This window comes from Sebastes umbrosus, chromosome 19, assembly GCF_015220745.1.
Source record: "Sebastes umbrosus isolate fSebUmb1 chromosome 19, fSebUmb1.pri, whole genome shotgun sequence".
Classification (NCBI taxonomy): domain Eukaryota; kingdom Metazoa; phylum Chordata; class Actinopteri; order Perciformes; family Sebastidae; genus Sebastes; species Sebastes umbrosus.
This window is the reverse complement of record NC_051287.1, coordinates 21,658,002-21,683,017: the sequence shown is the minus strand read 5'-3', so window position 1 is coordinate 21,683,017 and position 25,016 is coordinate 21,658,002. Positions and strand designations below refer to the sequence as shown.

The window sequence follows — 25,016 nt, the reverse complement described above, 5'->3', positions numbered from 1 at the left end:
TATGGAGTGTGTCTCTCTCTGTCTGCTGCTGCATACAGTGTTTATGCACCTTCCCATCCCATCCCATCGCCCCTTTATTATGCTGCACATGGGTGACATAGGACTGAACTAGTGCGGGCTGCTCCAGCTGCATCTGCTTGTGAGCCCACGGGGAATGGTTTGTGTGTGTGTGTGCTTTCATGTGCATGTGTGTACTCTGCCTGCGCACCAAGGCTGCCAGAAAATATGGGTAGAGCACATGATTGCAGGGCTCCGCACTTACCTAAGCCATTCACAGGCTCAGCATCACACAGTTGATTCAGCACCTTGCTAATAGCGCACACATTAACTGCAGCACAGATCAGAGGAGGAGTGCAGTAATGAGAGAGAGAGAGAACCGGCGTTTATTGCTTCTCAGTGTATGCGTGTGTGTCTGTGTTGAGCAAATGTGTGCACGGTGCGTCTAGTGTGTGTTTGCGAGAGAAAGAGAAATAGAGGGAGGGACGGAGAGAGGAAGGGAGAGAGGGAGAAAGCGGACGTGTGTTAGTGAGAGCTTGGGAGGAAAGGATGGCTGCTCATGTTTGAACTGCCTCAAATGCTCAAAGGGAGAGTCAAGGCAAAAATTCAGCAGAGAAACAGACGTCTCACTGGGGGACGCATCTTGTTCATCATTTGTGGGGAAGCAGAGAAGATTTGGCAATGCCTGCTGAAGTGAAAGAGGTAAGTGTGTGCTGGAATGGCTCTATTTGCTCTGTACCCTCCCTCTTTTTTTTGCCTATCAGAGGGTTTTTTTTCTTCCTGCAGAGAACTGTAGCCCCTCTGCCTCTGTCATGATGAATGAAGGAGGCATCAGTCGCTTCACCTCCTCGCCTCTCACTGCTGTTCGGTGCAGTCTCCTTGTGTGCATGGGGGACATGATGCTAACATCTTCATCAAGTGTGTGTGTGCGTGTGTGTGTGTGCACGCGCATGGCTGCGCATGTGTGCAAATGCATAGGCAAGCTTATAATGTTTGATTGCATTATGAGGGGAGGTTGTCCTTTCGGGGTGGGGGGGGGGGGAGAATGCTGCACACACTCTGGGAAGTGTGTTGCCATGATGTATCAGAGAGACATTAAATCTGACCATGCAGCATTTAACTATTTGAGGATCAGAGCAGTGAAAAAGAGGCTTCAAATGGAAACTTTGAGAATGAATGGCTCTTCCTTTTTTTTTTTTTTTTGGAGCTGTCATTTTCAATCTTCGTTTTCTCTAAATAGACCCTGTCTGGTTGAATTACGACTAAACAAGATGTATTGCATAATGGACAGGAAACGAGAAGAATCTTTTTTTTTTAATGCCTGGGTCATTTTCAGTGCCATTTTGATTCACAATTCTGTAGACTAACAGCAACAAATATGAGCATCACTGATTCAACAGATAGTGAAGGGCAGATGAGTTGTGACAAAGTTGTGACTAATGTCTTCTGACATCAGTGGGCTGATGTCATGCTTTATTATCCAGCGGAAGCATTACTCGCTCAATCCCACAGTTTGATAAAGACAAAGTGCCTGTTAAAGCTGATTTATTCTAAGTTTGATCATTACAAAACGACTCTGCCACACTGATTCAATCACAATCGAGAGGGCTCATTTCTCAAATCATCTTTTTCTTTCTGAAATGACAAGTTTGAAGCATGGCTTGTGCCTCGTCGTGCCCTTGAGCTGGTCACCAAAATGTGAACTCACTCAGCATTAGATCAGACTCTGTGTCTCCCAAAATAATACCCCGGCTGCAGCTGGCCTCGATACCGAGAGTTGACGGGAACAAGATGCTAATCATGTCCTTCTGTCTCCTGCATCGCTGCACCTAACATATATACCATACTTTGTTGTTTTTTTTCTTTTAAAGCTGCAAGTCAGATTCAGAGTCGTCATCTCGACCTATTTGGCTCTGTGAGCACACTTAGTTAGTGATGGTGCAGTGAGTTATTTAAATGAGCTTTGACTCACAGCGGCCTGGCCTTCCCTGGAGCTCGAATCAGACGGGGACAGCACACAGGCCCCTGTCCAGCCTATTATCCTCCTCCAAACCCTTAATCAAGCTGTCTGTAGACAACAGTAGTACCCCGTCTCTCTTTTGGCCTGGCGTTTCATTTAGCGCTGCCTAACAATATCCAATCAACCTACCCCCGGAGGTGTTCAAGCCAGGATCATCTCCCCGCTGCCAATTTCTCCTGTTGTGACCCCTTTCATCTCCTCGTCCCTCCGACACATTTTGTTCACGGATCTGAGGAGCTCTTGTGTTTGGTGAGGTGTTTGAAAAGCGAATCAAGCCCTCTCCCTCCACATTCAGTCATCTGTTCACTGCAGCCTGATTTAATGCAGTGGAGTTGAGTTCTCAGCACTCGTTCGGTTTAATGCCGCAGCCTCAGAAGGAAGAGTTTGGGGGAAATTTAACAGCTTATTTGTTGTTGTTTTTTAAATCTCTTTTAAAGTGCATCATTCGGCATATTGTGTCTGTGCTATTGAGTGATAAATATCAGTTGAGATTATAAGCATTTGTGTCATATTTCTTAAAAAGAATGTTGGTTTAGAGAGGGAATAAGCAATTTGAAATGGGTTATAAATGATGCAGTGGAATTGATTTTTCTTTTAATTGTACTCTCTAATGTTTTGATGGGTTGTTTGCATTATTGTTTGCCCTAGATTCTATAGAAATTCAGCTGCTGCAATCAGAAGGGCCTCAAGATGCATCAGATAATCGGATATTGATTGAGATCATTAGAGCAGCGGAGCAAATTTTTGTAGACACGCTGAAATTAGTGTGAAGTTTGTTAGAAAATCAGCATAAAACGTGTTTACAGTCAAATACTGCCTCCAGTTCTTTCCCCAGACCAAGATACTGAATAATTAATCCACTCTGGTTGATGAAACCCATTTTGTTGCAAAGAATTTAAGTTCTACTTGAAATAAACAAGTGGAAATTACACAGAAATATCCACATGTTGTACCAGAGCAGCAGCTGGGTTATTGATTCAAGCATCAGTGGTATAGTAATACCAAATAACTGAAATGACAATAACTTAATGCTCACATTCACTCCCATTACAATCTTTTTTATACATGCTTATATAACACAATGGGGAACGTCAACATCTGTTTAGAGGGATTTAAGCATAAAAATATGTCTATGAAATGGACAGTTTTTGCTTGGATATTTGGACATTTTAGCCAATACAGATACAGATAAAGATGCTTCTATTGTTTGTATTGTTTCATCTCATGTGTGATGTTCCCACCAGTCGAGTTGACCTACTAAACTGCAACTGAGAAGCCCAGTGCAGATGCATACTTCTGATACACACTAAACAAACACAAACAATACAGTACAACAAACACACGAAACACTATTTATTATTACCAGACAGACACTACATTGTCTGGGTCTACTTTTTGCTACTTCTTCTTTCGTCTGATCTGGGAAAGCCTCCCTGTCTGTCAGTATTTGTACACATCAAAAGAAGTAAATCTGCTCCCTGAATTGGCCAGTGGCGAATTCAAACAGGAATTAAGCCTGACAGTCCAGGAATTGCCTATAATGGCTAAAATAATGAAAGAACCCAATCATGCACGCACACGTCAAATGATTCTGATATGTCAGGGACTTGTTGTTATGCCAATAACAGGAATTATTACCTGATAGAGATAAGCTAACTGATATATCCTGATGCATCCTCATCTGCACACAAGGATATGACACCAGAGAAACCCCACTTAATGAAATAAGTGGTAAAAGGCATCCTTTGTTATATCTGTCTGTAGATCCCTGGCTCTGCACCAGCTCGAGTATTGTTGTCCTATGGACGGATTGCTCAATTAGATTACAGCTCAACAAATAGCTTAAACACCGAAGAAAATGTCTCTGATTTTCCAGACATATATTAGTCTAATTTAAAAATGAGTGTGAATATTGGCATTTTTCAGCGTGAATTCAACAGATCATGTTTCAAATTATACAAATTATATGGTAATGGATTGGAAATGAGACGTGCTCTCTTTGCTCACAACCCTTCATCAACGCCGCGGCTCCCTTATCATGTGAAGACAGCTTTAATGACATGGTGTTTTCTACCCTGTAATCATTTCCCTGGTTGTGTATAATGTAAACATTATGTACATAATATACACATATATGATGCTGATCAGCGACAGCGTCTGCCTTGCTCTTTTTTCTCTGTGTGTGTGATTTAGGAGCAGAGTTCAGAGGGGCCTCCTCCACTATCTTTGTCCCAGGAGGCTAAAGAGACGACTCTGGAGAACCCGTCCGCCAATGACGAACTGGACACGCCCACCTCCATCGCCTCTGTGATGACCTCGACCAATGAGAGCTCCACGGAGACAGACACCCCGCAGCAGACAGACACTGAGGTGCACGACTTGTTCACACTTTTGTTTGCTTTTGTTTTTGTCACCACCTACTGACTTCCTACAGTTGGCAAAGACCACAGTGTCAAAAAGTTTAAAGGCCACTAAAGAAAACTTTTCTGGCCATGATAATAATAATGTAACTTTTGGCTGTTTGACATAATTTTAAAAAAAAACAACCTTTTTTTAATCTTTACTATTATTTATTCCTTTATTTATTTATTTATTCAGTTATACTTGACTCGTCAGCCTTTAAGAGCCATTTGTCACTTCTGTGACTCCATAGATCTTCTTGAAACTTCCAACATTTTATCTTTACTTCCTTTTATTCATTATCACCAAAATGCATTGTAAAGGGCCAGTGTGTAGCATTTAGGGGGATCTATTGGCAGAAATGGAATATCATATTAATTATTTATTTTTTATTAATAATATAAATAGTTTCTTTTGTGTATAATCACCTGAAAATAAGAATATTTGTGTTTTCATTAACTTATAATGAGCTGTTTATATCTACATATGGAGTAGTGTTACTGGTGTTACACGGTGGTCGGGCACATACCGATTACGTTATGTACCCACCGCCCCCACCGTCGTGTTTTTTACAGAAATAAAACCCATTAAGTTCATTTTTGGACTATTTTCAGATGATGGACGCTACACACTTAAAGTGAAAGTGTCTGCTCCATATGGAGACTCAGCACAGAGTAGCAGGAGTCAGATTTCACACACACGGGACGAGAGAGAGAGTTGACAGACAAGATGATGGAGGAGGATTTGGTGTTGAAGCGAAAAGCAAAAGCACCTATTCGGCAATATTTCACATTTAAACCCAATGCTATAGGGGTACCATAACGTTAATGAGGTAATCACCGTGCGGAGGACGGAGTGATCACAGCTGGTGTGCGCGCAGCGTTGAGTGGAAACCTGCGGCCCCGCAGGGAAAGCTCGACCTGAGAGGCCAGACACACAGCCACCCAACGTTAAAGATCAAAGTATAAAGCACGCTACACATACTGATCACATCATCTTTTCTTGTAAAATGTTTGGAGTAAACGGTAACACCGGTGTTGTCACAAGTTAAATAACCGGTGGGAAAATTTCTTGACTGTCACATGCATCCTTAAACGCCATGTTTCTACAGTCGGCCAGAACGGACAAACTGGTTCTAGATTTGGCAATTCACGTTCTTGCGTCTGCCACCGTAGTTCTCTTACACGCTTGGCACATGGGAGAAGTTTCAGTTGGTTTTAATTTGCAACCTCACCCCTAGATGTCGCCAAATCCTACACACTGGCTTTTTAAGAAATATAAAAATGTACCGTATGCATCCTAAAGGAAATACTCCAAAAATTCACAACACACACACAAAAAGCAATCCCTTTTACCTGAGGTACCTCGTATAAGTCTGGTCTCAGACGGGCTACAACACTGAGTTCCAATTACACTGACAGACAGAGAAAGAATTTGCCCTCTGGTACAACGATAATATGAAACTTAATGTAATTATGTTCTGTCTCATTGAGTTGCTACATATTTAGATGTTTTTGTGCTTCAAATAATTTAGCTCACACTCTGCAAGGAAATAGTGAAAACCAAATCCCAACCAGACAATTAAATTTCCTGCAATGTAGCCTGCTTCTAAACAGTGGCTGGATCTCAAGTCGTTTCATCAGAGTCCAATCTAAACTCATTTTCAACAAGAGGAATTCATTATTGTTTGGCAGGAAAGAAGAATTCATTATTTACTGGTGGCTCAAAAAGCCAGGGAAGTGCTGGAATGATGATGATTGATCATCGCCGCATGAGAAAACTGGGGTGGGCTGTACAGTTTAAATGCTAATTAAACACACACTGAACGTTAACAGACACATTTTTGGTCTATTTCAAGTGAATTAAGAGCAAATAGTTCCTGCTCTGACTGTAAACACACCAATTTGGTGGCATTTAATGGGAGAGAAGAAACCTGAGAGCTTTCAGCCAAATGGGAGTTTAAAGAGATTTTGATTCGATTTTTGTAGAGATAATAGTTGTGGTGCGTCAATCCTTGTATAGGAGTCCAAGGCCGTGGAACAAGAGGGCGAACAGGCCCCCAGTGAGACCCAAGAAGCCTCAGAGACACAGCAGGAGACACCAGACACACCTGATCTCACATCAACTCCAGAGGTTCAAGATAACACTCCTATTGAGCAACCTACTCCTGAAGCAAACCTTGAACCCATTGAGCCCGTTACACCGACCACACCGACCAGCAGCACCACCACAGCGCCCTCACAACCTCAGGCGGCGCAGCAGTCCGAGGAGCCTCGGCCAGTGAACCCAGACAGGCAGAGCAGAGTGTATACCCTCCCTGACAGCTACAGAGGCATCGGGGGTGACTTGTGTCCAGGGTATGGAAGCCTGTCCCGCACCACCCTCCACGGCTACTGGCCCGCCAAGAACTTCCAGCCCGGGGCCCACTACACCTTACCCTTCCTCAGGGACAGCTACGCTCCGGCAGGCCTCAGCAGCCAGGCAGAGGAGGACGGCGTCACCGAACGGGGAGAGAACCCTCTGGACATGAAGACCGACCACCCAGCTGGCAGTTACCCAACACTGGGGGGAATCCACCAGTTCAGGCCGATCACCACCATGGAGCTCCTCAGGGAGCCCTCAAGAACCAGGTGAGAGGACGGTACATTAGATCAAGCTTTATTGATCCCGCGGGGGAGACTGTGTAAATGGGTTTCAAGTACGTTTGTGGTTTCCATGGTACCTCGATGTAGGGTCAGTTATAGATCAGTCCCCCACATGCATTTAGCCACTTCGACAGGGCCATGGGAAAATAAATCGGCAAAATGTGTGTTGCTTTGTCTATAAAGTACACTAAAAAAGTCGGTCTGTTTATTTAAGGCCAATCTTTGATCCCATTAAACATTTTAGGTCAGAAAGCAGGTAAAGGATTTAGTCTGTGTCACTGGAATATCAATAAGGTCCCTGATAATGAGATCACCTTTAACCAAGGCTGCTAGACTGCCAATAGAGAGTCACCTTTGACATCGATAGAATCAGTACAGTTTAGTTTTTATAACAGGAAAACACTGTTACAACAAATATTATATCTAAATAAAGTAAATGTGACCAAATGCTTTGACACAACCCAATTTAACTATATGGTGAACCTCTATACCTAGTTAGTTATATTTGACACAAAATAACTTATTTATGTCAGAGATATGATGTGAAATAAAAAACAGAAAAATATGAAGAAAGAGAAGGAGTTTAAGTGTGTAATGCCGTATACTCTCACAGAAGGGCTGCAGTAGTAACAATGTACAAATCAACACTACGGCTAATTTGATCGCAGAGCACCTGCTGTGAAATTTATATATCAAACTTTGTGGCTGCACAAAGACCCGGTAGTCGCCTCTGTCTCGGTCCTGTGAGTCAGCCTGGACAATAGAAAGACATATGGACAGCAGTTAAGTAGCAGCTGGTATCAATCAGGAATGGCAGCCAGCTGCAAAGTCGATAAATAAGGAGGTTTCACCTGTTATTGCCTGCCAGAAGCTTTTCCTTATCCCATATAAAGTGACAGAGCTGTTCACAAAAGATACAAGCAACTCACTTATGCTGTTAAACTCCCCGAAGCCCAGTCTATTAGACTAAGAGGTGCCATTAAACCTGTTTCACTCAACCTGTTGATTATACAGTAAAAGGAATAGTTTGACATTTTGGGAAATACGCTTTTTCACTGTGTTGCTGATAATTAGAGGAGAAGATCGATACCACTCTCATATTTGTCTGTTAAATACAAGGCTACAACCCTTAATCTGGCTGATGTATAGATTGTAATTGATTCTTGACATTGACAGCTTTCTGAGTCTCTTGTTAGCATTGTTGCACTTGTTAGGGCGGGACAAACTACACTTTTATCAGATTTGTGACATAAATAAAATTCCAATCAAAGTTTCCAGAATAACTGAAAACATCTGTGCTTTAAACAATTCAAGACTGATGGTTGAGTATTTGTTGTCCTGATCCCAACATGCATGCATGCACGGCTTTTCTCGGTCTCCTCAGAGGTGGTTATGACGACGCCTTCATGGCCCAGCTGGAGGGGAACCTGAATCCTTTCTTCCAGGCCATGTGCCGAGCGCAGACCCTGCAGTTCCCCCACAAGCGCAGCAGCATGGTCAGCCTAGACAGCATCCGCAGAGACCCGCGCTGGAGAGACCCCAACCTGCACGAGGTGATCTCCATGCTCAGCCACCCGATGGACCCGGTCAAGTCCAACGCCGCCGCCTATTTGCAGCACCTGTGCTATGAGAACGACCGCATCAAGCAGGAGGTGCGCCAGCTTAACGGGGTGCCCATCTTGGTGGAGCTATTGGACCACCCTAAGCCCGAGGTCCACCGCAAGGCCTGTGGCGCTCTGCGCAACATATCCTACGGAAAAGACCACAACAACAAAATGGCCATCAAGAACTGTGATGGCATCCAAGCTTTAGTCCGACTAATGAGGAAGTCAAGCAGCATGGAGGTCAAAGAGTTAGTCACAGGTACAGCTCAATTCCTCACTATTCCTGGACTCATTACCTGCGATCCTTCATTTGTATCTCTGCAGAATTTATATTCTTCCCTTTGCAGGCACTCTGTGGAACCTCTCCTCACATGAGCCGCTGAAGATGTTGGTTATCAACAACGGGCTTCAAACACTGACTGATGAGATCATCATCCCGCACTCAGGCTGGAGGAGAGACTCAGCCGAGCCCTCCAAACTGCTGAGTGCCGAGTGGACCACAGTCTTCAAGAACACCTCCGGATGTCTGAGGTAACCTTTTGCTTCTGTCGTTGAACAAATGACAACAAAAGCTGACTTGCGACGGAGCGAGTTCTCGCAGCTTTGCTAACAAGGTTGTTTCTGCAGGAACGTCAGCTCAGATGGGGCGGAGGCTCGACAGAGGTTGAGGGAGTGTGAGGGGCTGGTGGACGCCCTCCTTCATGCCCTTCACTCAGCTGTTCTCAACAAGGACACTGATAATAAGGTCGCTGAAAAAATTATGTTATACAAAACCTTGCACCCATTAGGCAAAATATACAAAATTGCTGGTTCATGGCTATTATAGTCATTTTGGTAATGAAATGCTATGTTGTATTAGAAGGTTTTTTATCAAAAGGCACAGTCAAGTGAGTTATTTTCCTGAAATAGTCAATTACTCTCCATTATGTATCCTCTTCTAACTGAATCCACTGAGACTTGTGTCTCATACTTCACTGACTTGGCATCAAATTTAAGTTAATAGCTTGTACATTACTGAATTTAATGCAAGTCAGCAAAAAAATCAAAGTATGGATAGGGTTGTCCAAAGTCTGTGACATTTCCTCCCAATTTAAATTTTGATATAAAATCAATACATTTGATTCTAAAAAGGGAACTAGAATCAGTCAGTGTAAACACCTGTATGACTCCTTCTGATGTAAAGCTTTCTGCACAGCATCTTTAATTGAAATCTTTGTGTCATTGTCCTCCATTCAGTCAGTGGAGAACTGCGTGTGCATCCTGCGAAACCTGTCATATCACGTTCACAAAGAGATACCAGGAGCGGAGCGATTTCAGGAGCCTCATGCCAATAATCTGATGAGATCAGTGGGGCACCAGAAGAAGAAGAATGAGCCTGACTGTTTTGGAGGGAAAAGACCCAAAGGTTTGTAGGCCATCATACATGATGACATCATAATAATCCTTACTGGTTGTATTATTTCAGTTTGAGTTCCTCTGACTGAAAACATCGATTTTTTTTTCAACTATATCATTCCATTTCTCAGGTTGATCAATTTGATCACTGCCAAATCTTGGTTGCGTCCGAAATTCCATACTAACATGCTATTTAGTACGCTAAAACAGTATTTTAACAGTATTTTGTTTGTATGATATGATATATAGTATGTACCAATAGTACGCAAATATGAAAATGAAATGTAATAAATTAAATATTACAGTATTCAAAGGCTGGAAACTACGGAGGCATAGATATCCCACAATGCAATGCGGTAGTGACGACAACGTTCATAACAGCTCTGTAACGTCAATAACGCTTCAATTTAAGTGCAAGTATAAGATTTCACTTTGCTAGGCGTAATATAGTTTTTTATATTAGTTTAGACTTTATGATTCTCACAAATCATCGTTTGGTCACATGAGGTTGGTTACCATGGTTACGCATCTCCAACCGGCAAGGAGGCTCTCAGGAAGTGCCTATATAGATTACAGTTCAGTGCGTACTAAAAGATACATACTACTGTTTATTCACACATACAGATATTGGGTATGTGTGGCATAGTATGCGATTTCGGACACAGCCCTACGGTATCATTGTGTTTCTCAAATACAGAAGATAACAATTAACATCCCAAATTATGACTTTAATGTGCTGTATTTGAGATTCAAGTCCGATCTTAAAATAGCATTTTATGTGCCTCAGACTTCTAAAACCGATGCACTGATATCTCTGATGTATGATATGCACTGAGTCATTTACATTTTATTTGTATTGTTTTATCCTTTGTTAATCTTCTTCCTCTCCTCCCATAGCACTGCGCATACATGTTTTAGTTCTCAATACAATCTGTTCATTTACTTTCAGCGTGTGTTTCGCTTCGAGCGAAGGTTTCACATTTCTTGCCCTTTTTTATGCCAATGAGAACCTGAATATTTCATAAACCTGCACATGCAGAAGCTGATGTTGCTCTGCAGGAGGAGTGCCATGTTCCAAAATTGAAAAAGCTTTTTTATACAATGTTACATCAGTTATGTGATTTTTTTACACCATGTAACTGATGTAACAAGCAATAAGATTAACTGTGAAAAAATGTCTGGTAGTGATGCATAACCCAATGTAATTTGCATCACAGCTGATATACAGTAACGAATAGGCTGCGGCAGTTTGTGCTGCAGGACACAGCCTAATGGAGAAACAATCGGGTTAGAGTTAATTGTGATTTAAAGTTTTATGGCTTTTCACCACCGCTAACCTTTCAGCTAATTGCACGAAATTGACAAATGCCTCTCTGAGCCAAATATCAAGCTGATACTGTCAAGTTCCCCCAGTGTCTCACTACACGGAGGAGCTCTGCGTTTTTCTGCTGCTGCATGATCTAATCTTTGACATTGTTCTTCCTTTTTCCCATCAAACTGTATTCATCAGAGGAGTGGTTCAATCAAGGTCAGTCCGCCCATCACTGCTGAATGTTTTCATGCTAGTAAAGAAATTGTGATTCAATACCACATTGAAGTTGCTGACATAATGAAAACCAGTGTTGTTTGCATGTATGTGTCTGTGATGTACAGGTTGGAAAAATGGATTAATGGACAGAAAATACGGTACATTGGATTTACCAAAACGTACAGAACAAATGAAAGGTATATACTGAACAAAATGTAAATATCAACTTCACATAAAACATTTTAAATCCAACACAAATACTGATTGTGGCACGACTCACAGCAGCATTTGGAAATACACATTAGGCTTATTACTAATAGATTAAAGGTACATACATTATCATATATCACCATCTTACAGCACTATAATCAAGCATCGGTACCTGCTTTCTGTGTTAAGTTATTTGCTTTGTATGCATGACGTTGGCATGGCCTGGAAGAGAAATCATTTAAATGCAAAGCCTCACTCCAGCACCTGCTCCACTTGAGGAGAGTTTCATTACTAAAACAAAATGACCCTCCAACTGAAAGACAGTTTTATCTGGCAACATCTAGAGGAGGAACATTTCCTCTGGCAGGCACTGGAATTCGCTCAAGATACTGCCCGACACTGATATATCTTTATTTGCTACCGCTAAACTATCTTTACCTTTTTCTATAGCTGTATGGCTGTTTTTAGCCATGAATGCAATACTGTTGTGCTGAATACTGTATATGTGGATCCGGCTGCTGTTTCAACAGAGATCAAAGCTAGACTCATGCCTCCCACACTCCAGCTAGTGAATGCAAATCAGTTAGTATGACAAAGCATGTTACGGTCTCGGGGTTGCAGTCTCTGCTGGCTCAGTGCAAAAGAAAAACCTCTGCAGGAGTCTGACAGAGTTGTAATTCTGTTTCGCAGAGTTTAATTAAATTCATCAACATGTTTTTGTACTGGCCTGCCCACCTACTGACCATAAACTAACCTAGATAAAGGCAATTGTAGAACAATGCTGACATGATAAGAGCTCATTTAGTTACTGATAGCCACTGCTTCAAAGTCATCCTTGATGTTCTCTACCCCTTTCTGTTGAAGGCTTGGAGCTGCTATACCAGCCAGAGGTGGTTAGGCTCTACCTCTCTCTTCTCACTTGCAGCCACAACCACAACACCCTGGAGGCGGCCGCAGGGGCGCTGCAGAACCTCGCTGCAGGACACTGGGCTGTGAGTACATGGAATACTTCTAGTTCTTACACTCGTTAGACAGGGGTTGTGATTGTGGCGTCTTCCCCAAACATAAAAAATGTCCTCCATAAGGCTGCAAATTGGAGCATTAAACTTTCAATGAGTGTAGTTATCAAGTGACACTTTGTTGGCCCATTCTAAATACAAGTTAGATCGCCATGGCTGCTGTCATAATGTCCTTGTCCTTACACATCGTCCGTGAAGCAGGTCCAGGATTTGTGTCTAGATGACATCATCACTATCACTCTCTCTGCTGTACAGTTTAAGGAGAGACTTAAAATGAGATGTACCATAAATAAATAACAGGATCAATTCATTTTGGGGGTGTATTTACCTTCTAATTCTCCACGCCCACAGCTCGGCTGGTTTGGTTGTATCTCTGAGGCTGCATTAGTTTTCAAATGTGCAGAGGGAGGGAGATGTGAGGTTGATCATCTTAATCCAACTAGACTCTCTAGATTGACTTTGTATGATCAACAATCACTTTTACTGCTATGTAATAAGTGGATCCATAGGCCTGTCAAATAATGTGCTTTGCCAAGATATACTGCGCCATGAATGTCACTGTAATTTAAGATCAACTCTCAGGCTGCGCTCAGATTAAAGGAGTTTTAAAATCCTTTGATTTTGAGATCGAGTTGCATCATACACAAGAGCAAGTTATTCTTACTTATGGCGTTTTTTTATAGCGTACTTGTGGTGATATGAGTGGTTGCAACACGTTCTTATCCCAACTCATCACATACTGACGCTTTGTCAGACCCCTCGGCGTCACTTTTCGGTGCTTAATGTTGTGAATAAAACACTTAGGTTTAGGTTTAGGCAATAGCACCACTAGTTAGGTTTCCAGAAAGGACAACATGGTTGAGCTTAAAATTACCACGTATTTACAGTGAAAATGTGACTTGACGTTGTGAACACGGGACACGATTAACTGGTTGTAACGTGAAAGTGAAACGTAAAGCACGGGACACGGACAACGGTCTCCTGGATGGAAGCCCTGTGTTTGTTGGACCCATCCACCTCTTCTTCTCTCCGCCCTGCGTGTCTCTTTTTCACTTCAAACTACGTCACCGCAGCACTTTCCCTGAGCGTTTACTGTTGCTGCAGATGGGTTCACATTGTAGTTAGTGGAACACCCGTTGCGTCTCTTACCCCCGCTTAAGGGTGCCTTGTGCGGTGGTATTGAACGCCGACGGCGTTAACAAAGTGTCGGTACTTGACGCCCTGGGGATGAGAACAGACTGGTAGTTTTATAAAGGTGTAGAAATTAGTGGGTAGTTGAGATGTCTCACAGATACAGCTATATTTTGTTTTTACTCTTGTAGTGGTCCAGCTACATCCGGGCCACAGTGAGAAAAGAGAAAGGGCTGCCTATCCTGGTGGAGCTGCTGCGCTCAGAGGCGGACAAAGTGGTGCGAGCTGTGGCTATTGCTCTTCGCAACCTGGCGATGGACAGAAGGAATAAAGACCTAATAGGTACAGGCTTACAACTCTCATCTGCCGTATACACACACGGCTCTACACCCGCACGCTAACGCTGTCTCTCTGTCACGCAGGGAGCTATGCTTTGAGGGACCTTGTCGGTAATCTGCCATGTGGGCAGCAGCACCCAGCAAAGAATCTTGAGGGTGATACGGTGGTGTCTATTCTGAACACCATCCATGAGATCATCACAGATAGCCCAGAGAACGCCCGAGCACTCATACAGGGTCACGCAGTGCAGAAACTGGTGGCCATCAACAAGTCAAGGTACTTAAATTGCAAACTTTTACACTAATTTCTAAATATATACTAATTTATATATAATTTATATGTATATACTTTTTCAAAATAAGATAAAAAAAAAATAGAAGAAACTGCTTTGGTATTAAAGTATTTGTTGCTACAGCTGCTGAATATCCGTTCCTTCAGACACAACCTTGATGCAAGGGCTCATGATATTATAAGCATCATATCCCAGGGCAATCAGAAATGGATGTTAATCATCGGGACAGTATTGTCTCAGAGCTGTCCTCTGTTGTTTACCACATTGTCTAATGATTTGCTGTCAGCCAATCATCACGGGAGACCAAGGCAGCTTCCCACGTGCTCCAGACAATATGGGCCTACAAGGACCTGCGAAACGCTCTGATCAAGGCTGGTTGGACCAAGGGCCACTTTAAGGTATTTGTTACTAATTCCTGGATGTGGCATGACTATACAAACCCCTTTATACCTGGCAGTAGTAAAGTGAGTCGACAAATAACATTCTGTCAAACATGAATGAGGAAAAAACAAAACAACATGCATTCAACTGTGAAATCTGTGTTTGATGTGAACCCAGAAAATCTTGTGCCCATTAGGCTGTAGGCCACTGAGCACCAGGACACAAGACACCCTTTTATGCAAGGTGTAAAAGGGATCAATACATTTAAGCTTATAGTCTCCTGTTGCATTCAAAAACATGAAGACAACAGTCCAGGCAGTACATGTCATTCTAATCAAAACCAATGTAATACCCTTTTATGAAATTAGAACAACAGGAAAGCATGAAATTCTGGTTGTCATCCAGTAGCGTAATCCCTTTTTGTCTTTCAAAGCCAACAACTACCGGAGTGACTAAAAAATCCAAGAGTGGAAAGCAAGGCAGCGATGACATCACCTTGCCTCTCATGGACAAAAACCAAGGTCAGCAAATCACTGTACGCGTTCCCTCCGCAAAATGTTATTAAACCATCATCTAAATGACAAAAGTGTCCTCTAGCTCAGCGAAGGAAAAACTGCTTTTAAACATGCTGCGGTTCCTTGTCATGTCAGGGACAATGAAATGGGCATTTGCAGTCCCAGACCATACTCTTCTGAAGCATAGCCTTAAACCAATGATGTGCTGCCAAGGTTATCAGTGCAGAGACTTGGCTTATTAGCCTGAGCAGGCTCTCCCAGAGGCAGGGCAGGCTCACGCATCACCAGTCACATTTCATTTAAACGCTGCTCCAAAGGGCACCAGCTTTCCCACGTCCAAGAGCGACCTCTAGCTTCCCACCACAACAGGGATCTTCTATTAATGCTTTTTTATGAATTATGAACATAACTTAAACACCCTTTGAAATATGAATTTGGGGGCAATAGGTTTAACTACTTTCAGGGAATTATTTCAATGCATTTGCCTGTTTCTCTCAGTGTGTTTCAGTCTAAATGTGAGGCTTTGCTGCTCTTTGGTGGCCGGCCTGTTGGTGTCGGGTTGATGAGCTCCTGCAGACAGCAGTGAAAGAAATAGCCTATTTTGAATGTTATTGTTTTACTGTGAAATGTTTCAGAAATTGGTTGAATAGACCTCATTTACACAGCACAGACTGAAGTTGAGCCACATTTATTGACTGAAAAGTTAGTTTTGTCAACCTCTGACTAAAAGCTGTGTAGCCAGGTTGTTCTTTACATTTAAAAAAATGTATGTTTTAAGCAGCGTTAGCAGAATACACCTCATTTTCATTCTGAGTAAAATTACGTTATGTAACATAAGCCACATAGCATTTAACTTCACTAGCTTACTTGTATGGTTAACGTTAGCAAGCATTAAAGCTGAAGTAGGCGAGATTGGTGCAATTATGATTACAAAGAGAGTTACTCTCCCCCACAGAAACACTGCTCCTGAACTGCCTGAAATGCCTTGCTTGAAGTCCTGACTTTTCTTCCATAATATGATGATGTCACCAAGTAACACATTTGCCTAATAGCTGCCTAGTGGCTAGTTTGGCCCTCAAACAAAGCTGAGTCCGAAGAGTTAGGTTTGGTTGACCAATCACACCTGAGTGGGCCAGCTGACCAATTAGAGAGCAGACTGGGCTTTTCGGGAGGGGAGGGTGGGAGGGTCAAGGGCTCAAACGGAGCATTTCAGACAGAGGGGGAAAAAAGGTGCCGCAGCACAGCCGGTATGAGAAAAAGTAAAGTGTTTTTTGAACATTAAAGCATGTAAACATGTTCTAGTAGAAACCCAAAATACAAGTATGCACCTGAAAATGAGCATATTAGGTCCTCTTTAACTACTGACATCTAGCTAACTGACGGGTTCTAATAATGAACTTTTTTGTGGCAAAAGTTCATTTGATTTGGGGGATAGAACCCTGGGATTCCTTATTGAACTATTTAATGATGACAAATGATTGAACTCACAGTTTCCAAAAGCAGGCTACTTATGACAGGTGAGTAGTTGACCAAGGTTTCCCTACAAACTGATTTACATCTGTTCTTTTTCTCTCTCTCTCTCTCTCTCTCTCTCTCTCCAAGACTCATCATAGCTATATTGTCTACTGTTAATATGATTATAATTCTCCCTTGCAGATGTATATTCCACTTTAGAGCCAAATGATAGAGTTGGAGATGGAAAAGGGCCTGTTGTGGAAAGAGACACTCTCCAGGTAATCTGCCATTTGAATGCAATGAGTTTGTTTACATTTTTTTTATATTTTACAGTATGTTTACGGACTTCATACATATTAAGGATAAGTAGAAATGGAAGCAGTTGTTTTACAGGATTTTGTTTAAAAGGATTACTTTCCCGTGACTTTGTAACTGTCAGTGTTTTTCATGCAAATTGACTAACACCGTCTGTTTGCGTGTTTCTTTACCTAGGCGATAAGTGAGAGGAAACACTTCATCAGAGCTGGCAGGCCTGCAGTGGGCCTCATGGATAACAAACCTCCACCACTGGACTCCTGGGTGTAAACATGACAACACAGCCAGTTAAATCCCGTAGAGACACTTTCCATTGGTGAAATACGGATTTGTGCCATTCGCTCCATCCTTGTACAGACAGAGAAACCCGTTCAATTAAAAATAACTTCCTTTGTTTACAGGAAATAGTGTGCCAAACATTTACATGTATTTATTATGGAGGATATTTGGCAAAAGATTTAATAGATTTTGTCATTTAGGACTGTATGCCTGAAACTCACGATGGATTATGTATGACATCTGAAATAGCCTAAATATGCAAACTGTGGTGAATCATGACTCCAAAGAATATATGACATGTACAATTTGAATTTTACTGCTACAAAAGTATGAGATCATTTATAATACTTCTAGTTTGTCAAGCTTAAGGCCTAAAGTGACACGTGGATCTGTTGTCGTCCATCCCCATGGGTTCTGGGCTAAAGAAGATTCTGATATAAAATCATTTTAAAAATATTTTTGGTCAGTGTTTGAGATAATTAGGATTAGGGCTATCGTCGGCCTAGTCATTAAAAAAACATTTGGATTATTCAGTTTATTCTTGACAAACCTGCCATCAGACTAGACTGTGCGGTCATTAGCGAATCCTCTCTATTCCATTTGTTTCATGATCGGCAAAATGGGATTGTAAATGTGTAACAAAGGACTGTTAATATTCTAAATGAAGGTATTTATATTGTAATATTTATTGTAATACCCATGTTATTAATTAAAGGTTATTGATGTGCATTAGCTAATACCGGTAAGTGATCCTACATTCTATACAACTCTGCTTTGCAGTGGTCCTTTTTGCATTGCGATGTTGAATGACAAATTAAAATAAATGATGTGCATAATTTCTCATTTTTATCTGTATTCTCTTTTTGTATTACAGACCGGATTTGAGGCCCTCTTCCATTTTATCAGTGGGTACGTGTCACATTAAAACAGCACCCACTTGCCAGTTAAACAACCCAACTTGTATGAGCTTGCTCTGAACAGGCTTGAATTAATACATAAAACAATTAAGTGTCCTTATTAACTGTCCTTATCGGCAGTAACTTGTGGATATTCCTCTTTCAAATTTCTCTTCGTCTTTGACAAACTGAAAATGTTAAACATTCGTGTTGTCTGATGAATATGTGCTCACAGCCAGGGCTAATTTTTACAACTAGTCACACCACAGGATACAACAAAGTGGCTTAACCATAATTACAAGCACAACTATAAAGGTGAGTCATATTACGTTGAATGCCAGTTTGCAGAAATTGTCAGCTTAAAAAAACATTTCTGGCACTCACTACAATGACGTGCACGCTTTCAAACTACTCGTCTCACAGGGCTCCAAAAAGGCCACATCAGTCCCAAAGTGCAGGTGCATTAAAACACTGACTAATGTATTTAATTATTCAAGGGGAACAGTCTGGAAAACACACTCAACTCTCAGCAGTTTCATGCTGTAACTAACTGACTTTGTACAATAAGAGAGGTTTATTTATAATTTATTTGGCATGCAACCTCCCGTAATATGACCAAACTCTACAGCAGCTATTGCAATAGTGTTCAGATTTCTTCCTCTACCCCAGTATATGCCAGTTCTTTGGACAAATTACAATATTGCAATATACTGACATTAAACGGTTATGTAAAATCACAAACTGAAACATTGATTTTATGATTGAATATTTCATAATTCCAGCCGATTAGACTGTTATCAGGCCATTAAATAGGCGCTATCAATCGCTATAAGCACCATAGATGTGGGTCAATAGGGGCCTACTACATCCAGTAGTAGGTTTTATCATCTATTCACATGGTAGAACAGCGAAAGATGACACCTATTGGCCTGATAACAGTCAAACAGGGTGATAAATCACAGATTTGGGAAACAAACGTGATTAAAACAATATTTGGTTTACAAATGCATAATCAATTACATTAAGATTACATGAAGAACATATAAAAATTGAGAAAACAAAACACAAATAACCAATAAAATGAACAGTAAACATATACAGCAAATTCTAAATAAATATACAAATATTATATGTTCAAAAGGATAGGCAGAAGTAAACACTTATAAAAGGTCATACCCATTTCATAATGCATCTTACACTTGTAACATCTAGTGATTAATCATTTTTCTGTGATGATCCTGCTTTGATCACATTTACTCTCTATTTTAGACCAAATAATTATGTTTTTAGTATATTTCTATGTACACCCTCATATCTGCAGTAGCCATGGGGAGAGATTATGAACTCATGAACTTGAATGTTGCACACCGCCACTGAAAGGGCTGACGTGTTGGCATTAGTCATGTTTCCTCCTGCAGGCTGGAGGGCTCACTTGCATAAGTGGTGGCATTTTAGATACACGCATGCAAAGTGGGTTCACATATCTATAGCTTCAGGTCATGTCATGATGTGTCTCATATACATTAATGAATGGCTGAAATGTCTTCTGTCGTAGTGATATTTGTTTTAAGTCACAGCCATCTAATATTATGCATTTTTAAAAATGAGTTCTCATTAGTTTTAATTTGGCATTTGTTTGTTTAAGTGGGTGTACATTGAAATGATGGCAGTGATTACGTATGTGAGCTGTCAGACAGCCGCTATTAGAAAACAAAACCAGTAATTAGCTAAAAGCATATGCTAATGAGATCAAATCAGCCTCCTTCTCCACCTAATGAAAGTGTTTAATTCAGTTTAGCACGAGGAGGCAGAAGGGCAGATATAGAGTCTACACTGGCCTCTTGTGGAGATTGCAAAGCATAAATTAACAATATTGTTAATTGGTAATTGATTTCCTGCATTAGACAGGGAGAAAAACATAATTTCCATGTTTAATTTGTCCCAATTGCAATAACTTCCTTATCTCTAAATCCATCAGTATTCTTTATAAATAAAGTATCATGGTTAAAGAGTCACTGTAAGGAAAGTTTTATGGTCAATCAAAAGAAAAGCATACATCCCAATGAGACAGAATACCAGTGGACATTATGGATGTTGGATAAGTTGCTGGCGGGGAGAGAGAGAGGAGGGCCGAGCAGGGCCTTAGTGACATCTCCAAACATGTCAGCACAGCACAGCCCTGCCCTCACAACCAAACCTCATGATCAACAAGGGCAAAGCTGTTTTCTCTTTGCCCCCAACAGCAACCTGTTGTCCTTTAGCGAAAAGGTTGAACTGTTTGCACCAAAGGATCCCTCACGTCTTCTCATCTGATTCTCAATTCTTGGATTTAAACCTTTCCTCCACTCAACCATGACCGTTTCAGTCTTCTCCAACCTCGGGTTGATCCGCTCTCCGAATGTCCTACTTCTGTCGTTGACCGCTTTGAGCTTGAGCAGTCCCATCAGGCCTCCCGGGACCCATCACAGGGTATCAGTCGGTAGGGATGTGGGTGTTAATCCGCTACTTGATGCACGGGACTTTCTCAGCCAGTTCCTGTCCACAATGAACCTCACAGAGCTGAGGCCCCAGCCCAGGCCCCTCGCCGCCCGCAAGGAGCCACCAGAGTACATGCTGGAGCTGTACGAGCGATTTGCCAACGACCGCACTGCTGTGCCCTCGACCAACGTTGTGCGCAGTTTCAAGAATGAAGGTACGAACTTGTTTTTCTTCAACGTCAAAAAAATCTTGGGAAACTTATATATTGCATGAGAAATTTAAACATTGTTTTACATTTTTTTTAAAGTAACCCCTTTAAGGATTAACATTCAAATCAATGTGATCATGTTTGACATTCTAATAATTAAAAAAAAATGGATTACTTTGATTTACGGAAGTCAAAGTGCTATAAATACGGAAGTGTTAATTGTTTTAATTGAAACAAGGAAGCTGCACTTGAACTAAGTCTTGACAATTTGTGAGTGATATGATTCAAACAAACCAAAATTGGTATTTGATACAAGGGTACATTTTAATATTTAACATACTTGCGTTTTAACCACTTTGAGACACTTTTTGATATTTTGATTTCAGATTCCTCCCCCTACCGTATAACACCCAGGGGTGTAAGGATACATCCCCTGCTATTCAACATCTCAATGTGCCACCATGAGCACATAGCAATGGCCGAGCTTCGCCTTTTCACCCTGTTCCAGAAGGCCCGAAGACCATACGCTGGCATTGACTGCAAGGTGACCATCTACAAAATACACGAGGGCGTTGTTATGACAAAAGAGGTGGGGAGAGAAGTGAGAAGGAGGGATAAAGAGGAGGTGGTGGGGATGGACGATTTGGAGGAACTGGTGACAAAGCATATCCATGCCAAAGATAACAGCTGGGTGTCGTTTGACCTGACTCATGTGGTCGCGCTCTGGCGGAAGTCAGGGTGTGCAACTCACAGACTGGAGGTTCACATTCCAAGTCTGGGGCCAGAAGAGGTGGAAGAAGCCACACGAGAGGTCGAGAGGTCGGTCGAGATCAATATTGACAGGAGCTTGGAGGGGAGACACAATGCGGTGATGATCGTATTCTCGGATGATCAGAAACAGGATAAACAAGAGCTCGACCGGATGATCGAACATGAGAATGACCTTCCGGAAAACGTGGGCCGGAGCCAACAGGCTTTCTGGGGGAACGTTAATCACAACGCCGACCAGGACGAATTGGACACACAGTCCTTCATGCAACCGCGGTCCAACCTTATCTATGACACACCTCCCCGAATCCGTCGCAATGTTAAGAGCGAGCCATGCAAGAGGACCCCGCTCTTTGTGGATTTTAAAGACATCGGCTGGGATTCGTGGATCATCCAGCCGGTGAGCTACGAGGCGTACCAGTGCAACGGCGTGTGCACCCCACCCATGACCTCCGAGGTCTCGCCCACCAAACACGCCATGGTGCAGACGCGGCTGAGTCTTAAGAATCCAGAGAGGGTATCGCGTGCCTGCTGTGTGCCCACTAAGCTGGAGCCCATCTCGCTCCTTTATCACGATAACGGGGTGATCACCTTCAACCACAAGTATGAGGGGATGGTGGTGGCAGAGTGTGGCTGTAGATAGTCCTGAAAACTGTTACACAGAGATGGAGACTGTGTGCACTGATGTTTCAATCATCATCTCATCTATCTATCTATCTATCTATCTATCTATCTATCTATCTATCTATCTATCTATCTAGTTTCCACAGTATCTAACATCTCATACAGTGGTGTGTCAAAACACGAGTCTAGACTTATAGTTGTAAATTAGGGATGGACACAAATCTCTGCTACATGATGTACATTTGTAATTGTATAAAGGTAATTTTATTATATTAGTGTAGAATATAAAGCGGTCTGTCATGATTTATTATATATTATTTGCTGATTTTTTTGTATTTCAGAATGCCTTTGGAAACAATTCATTGTAAATTACAGGCCACCATGCAAATATGGCGTCAGTCCCATCAGACACAGTGACAGACAAAAAGAAAGTTCTGATGGCAGATTCTGGTGAAAAAATTCAACCTGTTTCTGATGAAGTTGGCTCCATGTCCAAAGTTTCAATACTGCAGCACTGATATCAGTTACAATAACAACCGTCTGAATAATTTGGAAATATGTGAGTGAGATCTGAGTACAAAAGATGTACCCTGAATGCAAAGTCTCAATCTGACTAGAGTGAAGTTTGTGCTTTCAGCGCGTGTGCTGGAACAGAATATACTCACAGTAAGAGACTGAATTTTCTTTTCTTATTGCAAAATCTAAATGTATTATCGCTGACTTTCCATCACAAACCTTTCTCAAAACTTTTCCATCTACATTTTGCCCCGACAGATATCATTCTTAACACAGAAGTTGAGAAACTCCAGCTGAATTCAAACTGAATAGAAAAATCTATATTTCTAGGATAGCCACCAGATTACAGAGATTTGCACTACTTATATAGGATGATGTATGTTTTTTTTTTTAATATGAAAAGTCTCTTAAATTCTATTGTAATTGAATCATAGTCTTGCCAAAATGCTTTATAAGTAGATATACATGCTGCGGATTTGTAAATGGTATTATTTGTTTCTGCGCCCTGTGGCGTGTTGGAGCTGTTGAAATGATTTGTGACGTTTTTCCTCTTATTTGCTTGCCAAACTTGCAGAAAAAATATATTTTCTCTGGCTTTTGACCAAGAGAGGATTTTCACGGTGTCTCGGAGCTCTTTGGAGCTTCTTGTCTGAAAAAAATTAACAATTTCTCTCATTGCTGTCAACTGCTGTGAACTCTTTTCTCACACCCCAGCCATTCATATCCTGCTTTTGGTTCTCACACCAACTTTATTATGGGTTGTAAAAATAAAATATCTGAAAACAAATATAGTCACTGAGCAAGTTCTGATCTCTTGTGCACCCTGCTTCGTTGTCAGGTAATCAGAGCATTCCCTACGTAACAGCCTTAATCCCCATCCCTCTAGCGTCACATGCCTGGCGGGCCTCTCTCTGCCCGTGTCCATGCCACGGCGATAAGGAGGTGTCAGAGCCTGGAGTCTCGTAGACCGTCACTCAGGATGAGACGCCACTCCAAGTGGCAGCATGTGTGAGAAGGTGGTGTCAGATTCCTGCTCTCCAACGCCAGCATGCTCTATTGACAATCCTGTCATCGGGTCGCTCGCTGCCCTCTGAACCCTCCCACTTCCTGTTTCTGACACGGGCATGCTGACGTCCCTTATCGCAGCCACAGCAACAGTAGGCCTACAAATGGAAAAAAATACATGTCACATCATCACCCAGCTTCTGCTGTTAACAGTTGGAAGCAGATAACAATAATGGAATAACACTGTTGAACTTATAGGATCCTCACTCAGCACACAGATTTACACAGGCCAAGTGTGCAGCGCAGAGATAGCGACTGGCAGTGGACACTTTGATTTCCCAGTGGGGAACTTATTGAAAACTAGAATACAGTTTCAGTGGAACATATTGGGGTTGGAGTTGAATCTTATATTTCATTTTATAAAATGCCACCACCCATGTTATTAATATTTTCTTCTGATTCTTCTTTTGACTTATAAAACAACTACAATACTCTCGCCTCAATATCTCAATATATTTATGGCAATCATAACATAATAAAACATCTTCTGTTTGTTTTGCCAGCACTCTTCATTATATTCACTATATTTCTGTTCTATTGGCTTTATTTTATGGAAAACAGAAGCATAGTTTGAACATTACCAGAGCTTCAATAAAAAAAAATAAAAATAAAAATGACTCCTCCAAAATAATTAAGTAGATTACAAATATATATAATTCTGTTTATTTGTCTTACAGTATGAGCAATGCATTTGGTTGTATTACGAAATACATGAACAAAAAATAGATTTGTGGTCGTATAAATCTTGGTCCATATGTGAACATCTCACATCATTTTATTCTATTTTTTATTTCTTATTTGCATATTTTTTTTTGTCTGTATTAAAGAGTTCACTGCTTGTTTTTTATTCTTTATTCTATATTACAGAAGCATCTTTGAGAACTTTGAAAAGCGAAATCTGATGTATTATTATTATTATAAACCCCTGGCACTGAA

At 41.5% G+C, this 25,016-nt stretch overlaps 2 protein-coding genes across 3 annotated transcripts; both read left to right on the top strand.

Annotated features, from left to right (window-relative positions):
- The first annotated feature begins 196 nt into the window (after positions 1-196).
- arvcfa (ARVCF delta catenin family member a) lies at positions 197-18,368 on the top strand. Of its 2 annotated transcripts, XM_037753858.1 has the most exons (16): positions 197-699; positions 4,211-4,387; positions 6,440-7,047; positions 8,447-8,925; positions 9,014-9,197; positions 9,294-9,411; positions 9,903-10,071; positions 11,572-11,589; positions 11,715-11,786; positions 12,664-12,791; positions 14,141-14,291; positions 14,372-14,564; positions 14,867-14,978; positions 15,395-15,482; positions 17,133-17,209; positions 17,424-18,368. In XM_037753858.1, exons 1-16 carry the CDS (start codon positions 679-681, stop codon positions 17,514-17,516), a joined length of 2,688 nt encoding a protein of 895 aa, XP_037609786.1. In that variant the 5' UTR covers positions 197-678; the 3' UTR covers positions 17,517-18,368. The 2 variants fall into 2 exon arrangements, with proteins under 2 accessions (XP_037609786.1, XP_037609787.1); XM_037753859.1 differs by lacking the exon at positions 11,715-11,786.
- Positions 18,369-19,429: 1,061 nt separating this feature from the next.
- On the top strand, positions 19,430-24,175 carry LOC119478383 (bone morphogenetic protein 10-like). The gene is made up of 2 exons (XM_037753098.1): positions 19,430-21,113; positions 21,494-24,175. The coding sequence occupies exons 1-2, from the start codon at positions 20,774-20,776 to the stop codon at positions 22,516-22,518; spliced, it is 1,365 nt and encodes a 454-aa protein (XP_037609026.1). The 5' UTR covers positions 19,430-20,773; the 3' UTR covers positions 22,519-24,175.
- Positions 24,176-25,016: the final 841 nt, after the last annotated feature.